This window comes from Vipera berus, assembly GCF_964194415.1.
Source record: "Vipera berus genome assembly, chromosome: 6".
Lineage (NCBI taxonomy): Eukaryota > Metazoa > Chordata > Lepidosauria > Squamata > Viperidae > Vipera > Vipera berus.
The window spans coordinates 23043774-23055873 of NC_138208.1; the positions used below are offsets into that span (position 1 = coordinate 23043774).

At 37.3% G+C, this 12100-nt stretch overlaps 1 protein-coding gene across 1 annotated transcript; it reads right to left on the reverse strand.

The window, feature by feature from the left end:
• Positions 1 to 959: 959 nt before the first annotated feature.
• Positions 960 to 11013, reverse strand: LMOD2 (leiomodin 2). Its single transcript, XM_081330530.1, has 3 exons — positions 10543 to 11013; positions 4373 to 5935; positions 960 to 1786 (listed from the first exon to the last, which is right to left on the reverse strand). Exons 1-3 carry the CDS (start codon positions 10813 to 10815, stop codon positions 1760 to 1762), a joined length of 1863 nt encoding a protein of 620 aa, XP_081186656.1. The 5' UTR covers positions 10816 to 11013; the 3' UTR covers positions 960 to 1759.
• Positions 11014 to 12100: the final 1087 nt, after the last annotated feature.

A 12100-nucleotide genomic window follows, 5' to 3' on the forward strand; every position in this document is an offset into this window, starting at 1 on the left:
CTGAGCAGATCAAACTCCTCATTATAATATTGCTTAAAATACAATATGAGGCTGACCTTATCTCCAGCAGTATACCACCCCAGAGAAGGGACATCACAGAAAAGAGTTATCCTTGAGATTTATGATGGCAACTTTTCTATAAGGATTGAGATCTACAGCAAGCTAGCCTATTGGCTCTCTGGATGGATAAATTCCACTTGGAGAAGGCATTCCTGTGGATGCTTAGGTCCTTGAATCTTGCCAGCATCTTGAACTGCACCCAGAAACCAACTATCTGAAAATGCAGTTCCCAAAGTAATGGCAATAGCTGGGAAAAACATAGCACACCTGTTGCTAATCAAGCCACTGCATTCCAAACCAGTTTTCTCTTTCAAACAGAATTTAAGTACAATGACAGGTAAAGTGAATTTCAATAGTTCAGGTGTGAGAGGACAAAGGCAATCATGGGTAATCATCAGCAAAGCATGCTGTCCCAAGAAAGGCAACAGGTGAAGCACAATATGAGATTTTCAAAGGACTTTCTGGCCATGGCTCCACTTGATCTTCCAAGCTGTGAGTCCAAGGTAACCTGCCCTGCATAGGAGCCCATCCATCAAAGATGGGATTCTATTGTGATCCAATGACTTCTATAATCAAGATCTTGCTAGAATTGAGTATAAGCCTCACCCATCAAGGTTGGTTCTCACAATCTCCTGTTCATGTCTCCTGGAGTGGACATGCATAGTATAACCTGATATTATTGGCATATATCCTGTGAGTATACTGGATACTCATCTCATCTTAATGGATGTTCTTTGTCAGTGGCCTCATATAAATATTAACCTGGAGAGGGGAAACTGCCAAGCGCTGTCCAACACGTCATAATGGATAGGCGAAGGAGAACCATTGCAAGCATTATGTCTCATAAGCAATCCTCCTAGGCAGCCCAGAAGAGACAATGATTTGAAAGGCCACTAAAATCTCATAATTTTCTCTAGGTCAAAGAGAAATAGAAAAATGGTAATATTAGCTTGCTAGTGCAATTTTATCTAGCACAGTCTACAAAAAAAATCACTGGAATGTTTCATCTATGTGTCATCAGTTACTAGATATCCACGATATTCAATCATTGATCTTGTTAATACCTCTTGTGAAATGAAATTATTCTTCTTATGCTTGTGAAACCTGTGCTAATATGATACACTATAATAAGGCTCCACCTGATTGGGGAAATCAGCTGCTACCATGCACACAGAGCATGGCACCAAGCATTTCTAGCCTTTTTCATGTAATGATCATACCACCACAGAAATCCTCACCAAATCTTCAGCATAGAAAGATTCTTCTCAGACCATCACTTAGTACTCCTTAGCCCATAATACTTTTCACAACAATCCAGGACTAAAATGGGTTTTTTCCACTTGGAAACTCAAAACACATTTATTGCAAATGTATGATTCAGGCAAAGAAACACAGGGAACTGAACAGGTTTTTTTATAGAAAGGATATGTTCCATGAAGTGCTACTTGATATCAACATAAATAACTATTTCTTCTGAGAAATCTTATTAAATTAAAAAAGTACTCTCCATATTTACAAAACCACTGTTGAATTCTTTGACGTATTGCTTGAAGTTTCATAGGCTTTTTTATTTATATCTTAGATCTAAGAATGCACTTTTGAAGCCATTTACATCAGTCCATTTTTATCACTGTAGAATGATTGTGTACCTCTCTTTGAGAATTTGTACAAATCTTCATTTCATTGTGCTGGCTGACTTTTACCGCAGAGCTTCTGGAATTTCCACCTAAAAAGAAGGGTGTTTTACTTAAATTAGCAATACGAACTGAAATTAAAAGAATAAAGCATTTAAGTAGAGAAAAACCCACAGGTTTCAATGTTCTATTGTACTGTGTATTGTAATAGTGAAGACTAGAATACATATTGGGCTTGATGGCAAGAATATAAAGCAGTGTGATCTCAGAGGATATGTGATCAAAAATTAGATTCCCTATTGAGAGATAAAGAGAAGAAGCAAAATGTGTGTCTTAAGTTACATAGATTCACTCCTTAAACCTCATCAAGTCCTTTCTTAAATTGAGGGTTTTTCCATCCATTATTGCAGGGGTCTCCAAACTTGGCATCTTTAAAACTTGTGGACTTCAACTCTCACAATTTATCAGCTAGCAGGGTTGGCTGAGGAATTCTGGGACTTGAACTCCACAAGACTTAAAGTTGCCAAGTTTGGAGCCTCCTGCACTATTGGAACCGAATGGCCTTTCTGATCTGCAAAAATCACAGTAGCTATGTCATTCTGAATAACAGAATTCTGTTTCTCTTTATTCTTTCCAAAAGTAGGTCGCAAATTATGGGCCATAGGTACACATTGTTGCTTATCTTGTATGAGTACAAACAACAAAGCATTGTTGTTTACTTTGTTAGACAATTGGCAGAATATTATCTATTCTAGATCAACCAATGCTACAATAGACCTGACTTCTGAGCTGATTCTTTTAATGATTATATTTCCCTTAAAAGGGTAAGCAGACACATCATAAAAATCAGATCTTAATTTTGTATTACCTTTCTGGATATCTATCAATTACTTTAGCACATTAAACAAGAATACCTATACTTGTAGAACTCTCATGGTCGTATAAGTGTCCTCTTGATAGAATTGATCACACATAAGAAGATGATATTTGGCTTTCATATCCTGCTGCTTTAACATTACCTTTCCAATTAGAGAAGCTGGCATACATGATGTGTGAGGCAGTTTCCCAAATCCATTGTGGGAGTGCTCTTACAACTGCCAAATTCTATCATCCCTAATGTGGGATGAACTGCTAATATAAGAGAACTATGGCTGAACAAACATGATTTTCCACTGTACAATTTCAAAAATGGAAATAGCTTTTGAACCATAATAAAGATTACAGATTACTAATTATATTAGAAATTCAGGTCCTTCAGTAAAGATTGTTTGATTGGTTATACACCATGAAGTCATTCTGAAGCTCAACTATCACATATTAGATTTGTTCTTGTTACTGTACAAGATGAATGCCATTAGAACTCTGTGAAATAGGTGGAATGATCAACTCCATAGCAGTTTAAAACACCAAAATACAGACTTTAGGTTGTGAAATTCCTCCCTTTGTATGATTCAGGGGAAAAAAAGACTGCATTTCCTTTCCACTGAACAGTTATCAGAAAAATCACTTGACCTCAGTGGTGGGATTCAAATATGTGAACAATCAGTTCTCTGCGTGGATGCCGCTTCTGGAAGTTCATTCTGGGTCTGGGCAACAAAAAATTAGCTACCGGTTCTGCTGAACTGGTGTGAACTGGCTGGATCCCACCACTGCTTAACCTTCACCACTGCGGGAGGAGAAATGGTTTGCCTCCAATTCATTTTGAACACAGAGGTTCCCTCCTATCTTTAAATCAAATGAGGGTGCCTCCCACTTGATATGACACAAGATTAAATAAGCCTTGAATATCTGGCTGTAATTATGATTTCTCTTTTGTGAACCAAATTATTTATCCTGTCTTTAAATGCTAGTTTATTTTAAGACACAAAATTGGATCAAATAATAAAGTAGGATGGAAATGGGAATCGGGAATGAATCTAAAAATGAGCATACCTCTTATTTTGCAGAAAAGTTATTTTTTAGCGCAAAGGAGAAATGTGAAAGAACAGCAATGAGAAATCATTGATTTGTAGGAGCAGTGTACTTTTGTTTCATACCCAAAAATGCCAGTTGAGGCAGCTTGAGGTTTGAGAGGCTGTTTAGTGAGGAGCTTTTTCCATGAAGTTCCATCTTGAGGGCTGTAATCTGTCAAGGTGACCTCACTATCAGCGCTCAATTCCTACCAGTTCTCAGAGGCAAGTTAAGGAAGTACTTTCTCTTTTTCAACAAAGTGATAAAAAAATTTATCACCCTATAGATCAGACATGTCAAACACAAGGCCCGGGGACCAGATCCGGCCCGTGAAGTGGTTTCATGCGGCCCGTGAAGCCATCCTAGAAACAGTGAGGTAACGGCCCCCACTGCCTTGGCCCTGGCCCAGAGACCCTCCTTCTGCCAGAGATCTGTCCCACTCCTGCCCAGGCCCCCATAGGCACCCTTGATGCGAACAATGTAGAGCTGGCCATGCCCACCCAGTAGACCATACACACTTTAGCCACGCCCACCCAGTAGGCCACACCCACCCAGGCCACACCCACCCAGCCCCCTGAGGGCAACCGCAATGCTGATGCGGCCCTCAATGAAATTGAGTTTGACACCCCTGCTATAGATTATCCTTTGGGGGGGAAGTGTGATTATCTTGTCATGCCCAACTCACCTAAATCAACTCTAAATCAACTCCTGAAATTACAATTACTTACCCGCCTTAGCTGCTTTATGCTACTTCCACGAATTGCCTCCATAAGATCAGTGTGGAGTGATCTTACTGGGGTAGAAGGTCGGCTTGAAGGACGTGACCCTTCTTCTGATACATTGTCTGGGATGGATTTTAATGAATTTTTAATTTCTTTGAATATTGCATTCTCATATTGTTTATTTTTCTTGCTTTTTTTCTTCTTCTGGTTATTTTGTAGACCCCTTTTAGCACTTTCCTGCTGTTTTATAACCTCAGCAATATTCCTGGTGGGTGCTTTTTTTTCTACAACTATTTGAGGAGGAGGAGGAGGAGGTGGTGGTGGTGGTAGCAGAAGAAGAGGAGGAGGAGGTGGTGGTGGTGGAGGAGGAGGAGGTGGTGCAGTTGGTGATGGGGGTGGTGTTTGTGGTGGGGGGGAGGGAGATTGGTTTTTAATAGCAGTGGCTTTCTTTAAAAACTTTGGAGAAGGCATAGGTGAACTTTTGGGAGGTGAAAGTTGGTTTTGAGGAGGTGAAATTTTCTTAGAAATCTTTGGAGAAGACCAAGGTGAACCTCTAGGAGATGAATAAGGTGAAGAACCAGGAGTTCCCTTCTGCAATGATTTGGTCTTTGGACTCAGTGCTCCATCCCAACTGGACTGTTGCTGTTTCTGTTCTTGCATCCGTTTCTGCCTTTGTTTATCCATGTTTCTTGTCAGAATGCTTGTCATACTCATTCTTGGTCCAGCAAGCTCAAAGTGATAGCCTAGTTTCACAATAGTAGTATTGTCCCTTAGAAGTTTAACCATGTCCATTTCAGCCTGACTGCCCATTATGTGCCTTTGGTTATGGAATCGTAATTCTGTTAAAACTTTATTGTTCTGTAAAGCCCTCATGACAGCAAGAATTCCTTTACCTGTGATAAAATTAGAATCTAGATTCAGACTCACAATATGTTCATTGACCTTTAGCATACCTGCAATAGCCATTGCAACATTGTCGTCAGCATGAGTGTTAGCCAGATTAAAAGTCTTCACTGAAGTGTTATTCCGCAGGGCCTGAGCAAAATGTGTTAGCATCTGTGGTGTGATATTTTCAATATTGTTTAAATTGACTTCAGTAGTTTCGGCATCATCACTCCTAACTTTTTCTAATGCATCTTCAATCACTGTTGGATTTCCACATGGATGCATGGCTCCCATTCTGTAGTTCAAATATTCCGCTTCCTTTTCACTTTGACCATTGGTAACAATTTCATTTTCATTGTGGTTTTTAAGTTTAATGTTGAGTGAAGTTTGCTTCCTAGTATTTGGAAGTTTTTCACACTCTTCAACAGATTCCTCTTCCTCATCTGTACTACTTGCTTCTTCTTCTCCGTCATCTTCTTCATCCTCTTCCTCTTCCTCATATTCCTCATTGTTCTTTTCATCCTCTTTATTCTCATCGTCTCTGTCCTCTTCGTCATCTTCATTGGGAGCCTCTTCAGAAAGTTCGCTGTTACTTCCTGTAAAATATTCTTCTTTAATTTCGTATGACCCATCACCATCGTCATCATCATCATCACCACCACCTTCTTCTTCTTGCTTATAATCCTACAAGGGAATTATGATCAAAAGGAAATGATAAAAATGCATTTTATCAGTAAAGGTCCTCAAATTTTATTCAGTGAGCTTTCCTGATGATCTTTTCCAGATAATTATTATAGAAAGATTATGCACCATGATTTTGCATTTGATTTTTGAGAAGCAGTACTCTCAAATTCAGTTTTGCATAAAAATACCCCATTTATTTAAGCATCTGATCAAAATTTATTGAAGATGTTTGAATTTAAGAATGTTGTGATTGTGTGTCATAACATCTATTAGAAAGTGTTCACAATATTACTGAGGGTTAACAGCATGAGTGCTACTCTAACCTTATTTGTCTTCAATTGAATATTGAATATTTTCAGAGAATGGCACCCTGGGAAGTGGCAGCTGCAGGTTGCAATTTTAAAAACCCCCAAAGAGAGGAAGTTATCTTCTACCAGGTCCACCTGTTTCTGATCTTGAGTGAGGAAAACAAGAAATGATTGGTAACTGAGTAATTTCTAAAATGTTTTACTTAGCATAATGTGTAATTCATTTATTCTTCTAATCCAAAAGGGGATAGCCCAAAATTTCATCCTGCAGAAGATCCCTGTAAGCACTGCAGAAAATCCCCAGAGAGCTAGCTCAGTGTTTATTTAATTTGGCCCTTTCAAATCAGTCTTGATAGCTGATGACTACATGGAGAAGCCTTTGTGGTTTTCTTGGCAACTTTTGCAGAAATGGTTTGCCATTCCTTCCTTACTAGGACTAAGAAAGAGTGACTGGCCCAGGATCACGGAGTCCCATTTTCTAGTCTAGACCTTTAAGCCATTATGTTGGCTCTGGCTGGTTTTGTTGCCAGACTGTAATTTTTAACAAGAGTGAATTTATAGAAGGCAATTAATTGTAAATAAATATGAATGTAAATACATTTTCTTTTATTTGTGTATATGCCCTATTTCTGGATTTTTAGCATGCCACTCAAAGTCCAAGTCAGATATTGGGACCAGAAAAAGTTGCTCATCCTATTCTAATCTGTCTAGCTGTATTCTACACTACTAGAACAGGACAAAATCAGTACGCACAATTTCAGTGTTGACATCTCACATAGAGATATGTCAATGTAGAAAAAAAACAGTTGATGCTGTCAGTTTTGTTTCTTCAGTGAGTGCTTCCTAATTATGTTATTTGGATCCCTTCTTCTCTAAACTTGTATTAACCACAATATACACTTATGTAACCTTTTTTTTTTTGCTTGAATGTCACTGAAATGCTCATCATTACCTCCCTCGCCCTCAAAAAACTGTTAGGATTCTTATCCAGCCCTCTTAATTGTATAAGCAGTTTTATGCATTTTCTGTCCCAACTACTAGCCATAGCCTCACTTTATCAGTTCTAGAACTGAAATGAGTAGAAAATCTTGGAAGAATACAAATATTGTAACTATTTCAATAAGCAAGGTCATGAAAAAACCCTGCTATTCAAATTCTGTATCCATCAATTAAGCATGGACAATTTAGATCTCCCATTATTGCATATTCCTGTTTCAAGCTGCTACAATGGTTTCCTTTCAACCATGCAAAGTTCCCAGATGAAAAATGGAATATCAACAATATACCCAAGACCATTAATTAATAACAATTAACCTGTTATTGTTTTCCTTTTACTGTTACACAGACAGACACCCACAGAGTTGTGTGTGTGTGTGCGTGCCATGAGCGTGTGTATGTGTGTGTGTGTGTATGTGTTTGTGTGTGTTGAGATCGGGAGCTAGAACACCATTGAACTGTAGAGGAATATTATCCATGCAGACTCCATGCCTGCAGTGTAAGTGCTTTGTCTTTAAAAAAGTTTGAAGCTTGAATTACAACCATTGGGCTTGAAACACAGAACAATTCCAGAGGAGTGCCAAGCAGTGTCAAGTGTAGGTTGAAATTAAGTCTAGAATTAACTGTGCTTGTACATTCCCAGTTCCAGACATAATGACTGTTGTTGCTATTTGGGTATACCGTTGAATTACATAACTCTAAATCCTGCTCTTTTCATCATTACTTTTTTCTGATTTGGATTATAACTGTTTGTTATTGCTTGTTACTATTATTTCGTTCTGCCCTTGAAAAGTCAGGATGACCAGTAGCTATTAGTACTTGGACTGCATACCAACACCCTGGCTTCAAGCACCAGGATAAATTCCTTCAGACTGGTTCTGATAAGAATGAAACATGACTCTATCTGTTCAGAGTTAAATAAAACCCTGTAAACTGGATGCTGCTAGGAGTGCTATTCTCTCGTTACTAGTTGTTATGCTTTATTCCAATTTTCTGCTCTAGAAAAACAATGTTATGTTATAAAAGAAACATAAATACATGTGGGAAAAATCAGTACTATTTGACTAGCTAGAGAGACCACCTCACTTGTAGTTATTTAGAAATCTTTTTCTTCTAGTTTAATATTAAACTCATTATTGTTCAAACAAGTATTTCTAATTTTCCTTAAATTTTGCCTCATCCCAATCTTTTGAAAGATATAGGTCACTTTCTCTTTTTTTATTATGGCTGTTATGGTCAGCATAGTGCTGTTATAATGATATTACTGATAGAGACTGGGCTGAAATTTGAAATGTATGGCCTTTGTTTAGGAGATTAAAATAGGAAGGGGTGACTTTATGTTTGTATTTCTTCCTAAAACCACAGTTTAAAAAGTCCACTGAAAGGTAGATTTTCTAATTAATTAAGATCTCTAGATAGATAGATAGATAGATAGATAGATAGATAGATAGATAGATAGATAGATAGATAGATAGATAGATAGATAGATGATAGATGATAGATAGATAGATATAGATATTGCTTGCTCATTATCCACTATCTGTAGTCCTCACTTTATGACTGGTGACTTAGTGACAGTTCAAAATTGCAACATTCTCTGCAGTTCCCAAATTCTAGTGGCTGTACACACACACTGTGATCACATTTTGGGCAGTTGGCAACTGGCTTGCATTTATTTATTTATGGCTATTTGCAGTGATCTGCAGTCATGTGACCATGATTTTTGCTGGTTTCCAGTATTTACCTCAGGTTTCTGGCAAAAAAAATAGCATTAGATAAAATGAATTTGTTTAACAACTGTGACATTTGCTTAACAAGTTTGCTTAACGACCACTGCAGAAAAGGTTGTAAAATTGAGCATAGAGACATAGTGACCCACTTAACAATTTACAGCACTGATTCTGGGCTCAGTTATGGTCATAAGTTGAAGATTACCTCTAAGTATCTCTTTATCATTCTCTCTATCTTTTATTTACTCTATCTATCTATCTATCTATCTATCTATCTATCTATCTATCTATCTATCTATCTATCTATCTATCTATTTATCTATCTCATCTATCATCAATATGAAATAGTCATTTGGATGATTTTTATTTATTATTTATTTGATTGCTATAGTTGCCCATCTCAACAACATGTTTTGATTACAATACTTTTTAGCATGTTAGAAGCTTCAGTGCTCCTTCTCACCTCATTTTAACAAATTGCTCTGAACCTTTTTCTGACTTTATAAAGCTTATATTATAGAGTTTCTTTAAGAACTTTGGAATTGGGGAGTTGGAGACAGAATGGGAAGAATAAGAGAAGGGGAAGAAGAAGGAAAAGAGATGGACAGAAAGTTGATAGAGACTTGTTGATACAACAAAAAACAATTTTCAACAGATTAGTAAAGAGTTCAATTACCACGATTTGTAATACCAGTGATAAGATTTATGCCTGGCCTTATTCAGAAAATAAATTTATTCTGATGATAAAAGAAGAAGGAAGTATACTTGCATTGTCCTCACTTTGCTATACATTCAATATGCCAGAAGCAAATATTTGAAGTGCAAACTTATGCATGCCAGTTTCTTAACTTCTACCACTTTTCTATAATTTGAAATCCTGGAAAATATGATATACAAAATAATAGAAAGAAGTAGATTGAAGTTAGCGTGCATATCGCCACAGGCCCTCATCACATGACTTATTTTAAAATCTGAATAAGACTCTTAAATATTCAGGTCCTCTCTGTGTATATAATAACACATGAAAGGCAGCCAATAATTAGCATCTTCCCTTGTGTCATCATTTTATACTAGCTTTTGTTGCTGGAATTCAGGGTTTTCCCTAAAGCAGATTAAATGCTACGAGTCTGAAATGTGGTAGGCCACATCTGTTGTAACACAATGTTAAACAGAATTTGATATTAGATGTGTAACTGAAGCTGAGATATGAGTGATACATTTAGCAAAAATACATAATCAATCCAACTGTGGCCATGTCAGTTCTTCTCAGCTTGTGCTTTGATGATTTTTTGGATGTTCCTTCATGTAAAAAGAATATTTGTATATAAAAAAGATCTTCATAGTGTAAACTAACATCCTGGGAAGCAGGGTTCTGAAGCAATGAACTCACTGGGATGATAATTTAATAACACAGAGGAAGAAAATGTATATTACTCTACAGCGTCTACTCGTTAATAAAGTTTCTACTCATGATCAATTGACTTTTTAGTTTGATGGAAAATACAGAGCAGGAAAACCATTCTACTGACTAAGAGTTATTTCTGGGGCCAAATTAATGCAATTATTCTCCTACCTGTTCACATGCCCCGATCCTCTCTTTTTCCAGAAGTTTCCTGGTCTCCCTTTCCCAGTAGGCCATCAGTGCTTCCCGGCTAAAAGTTCCTGTAGGAGTTTTTTCCGTTAGACTCTTTTGCCTATGCCCCACAGGAAGGCTCCGGTCAGGCTCAATATCCTCCAACTCCTTCTCCAGCTCCTTCAGCTCCTCATCAGTAAGAGAAGCAAGGAGTTCATCTTCATCCAGGTCTTCATATTTACTAAGCTCTCTCCTGTAGCCAAAGTTAGACATGGTCCCTTCTGTTATCAGGCTGATGTAAAGTTGAAACTACAATGCAGCTTCACAGAGACTGAAACCAAGGCGTCTTCATCTGCTTTGGTTGGCAAATGTTTCCCCCCTCAGTAACTGCAGCACCTTTTAAAAATATTCCTAGGGGGTTGCAACAATGCACAGAAGGATGAAAGCATGCTCTGTTTTAAGTATCAGACGTCAGCAAGAGTTGAGCGGTAAAGAATGTCCCAATGCACCAGTGTCTTATGTCTCTGAAACACAGAGATTATTGACACACTGACAAGAACCATATTTAGAGTGGCTTAATAAAAGGAAAATGAATACTCATCTGTAGATTCAGAAGCCCAGGAAGATAGTTGTTCATAAAGCAACAAGTACACTTACTTTGACACACAAGACTGTGTCTATCCAAGCAACAAAGATCAGGTAACGAAAGGGGTGCTTTGTTCAGCATGATAGGGTCATTCCAAAGTGGGACAACTCGTATATGAAAGGATATGATATGCATTTTCCTGCATTAATCTGAACATTAAAAATAAGGGGGTGGAGGTGGAAATGCTTGCATTTCTGTGAATATTTTGTTGTTCTTAGAATGTAAGCATTATCAGTAGAATAATCGAATACAAGTTTTGAGAAAAATACGTATGGTTTAATTATTTCAATTGGTTTCATTCATGCTTGATTTTCAAGTGGGCTGTGTTCTAAGTCTGTCTGTCTTTTTCATACAAATATATGTATGAATAATTGCAGATTCTCTAAATAACACAGAGGGGTTGCATACATTTAATTAGATTAAGCAAATATCTGCAGCAGCAGTATTAAATGGTAGTTGAGTATACTTGATTTATTAATAAAGAGTTTCATCTTTCCTCTTTAAAACATACGACAATCTAGATTATCTTTACAGATGAGGTAACCCCAGGGGTCACATACATTACTGAGTCATTTTTCTGACAGCTGACTATCACAATCCTTTATTTGTATTACTTCCATCATTTTCTGTGAAGTTTGATTAAAGCCTCATTTTGCTCTGGGCATATTGCTTTGGTCACAGACAAGCTTAATTTTTAATCTGTTATTTTGTGTAGGTATCTGGATGCCTACAATTGCAGAGTAAAATTCTAGAGAAACAAGATATTAGCAGTGTATAAAAGAAAAGGCAATGAGATGTAATAAAATCATGATTGAAGCAATGCAATGACTTTTAAATGACAATAAATATATTAATGTGCTTCAGGTAGAAGAATGCTAATAATAGTAAAGTTCCTCTGTTTATGGATAAGTT

Coding starts and splice junctions, on each gene's coding strand:
- LMOD2 (XM_081330530.1), bottom strand. CDS start 10,815: ATGTCTAACTTTGGCTACAGGAGAGAGCTTAGTAAATATGAAGACCTG. Junction 5,936..10,542: donor GGATCGGGGCATGTGAACAG/GTAGGAGAATAA, acceptor ATTCCCTTGTAG/GATTATAAGCAAGAAGAAGA. Junction 1,787..4,372: donor GCATAAAGCAGCTAAGGCGG/GTAAGTAATTGT, acceptor CCTTCTTTTTAG/GTGGAAATTCCAGAAGCTCT.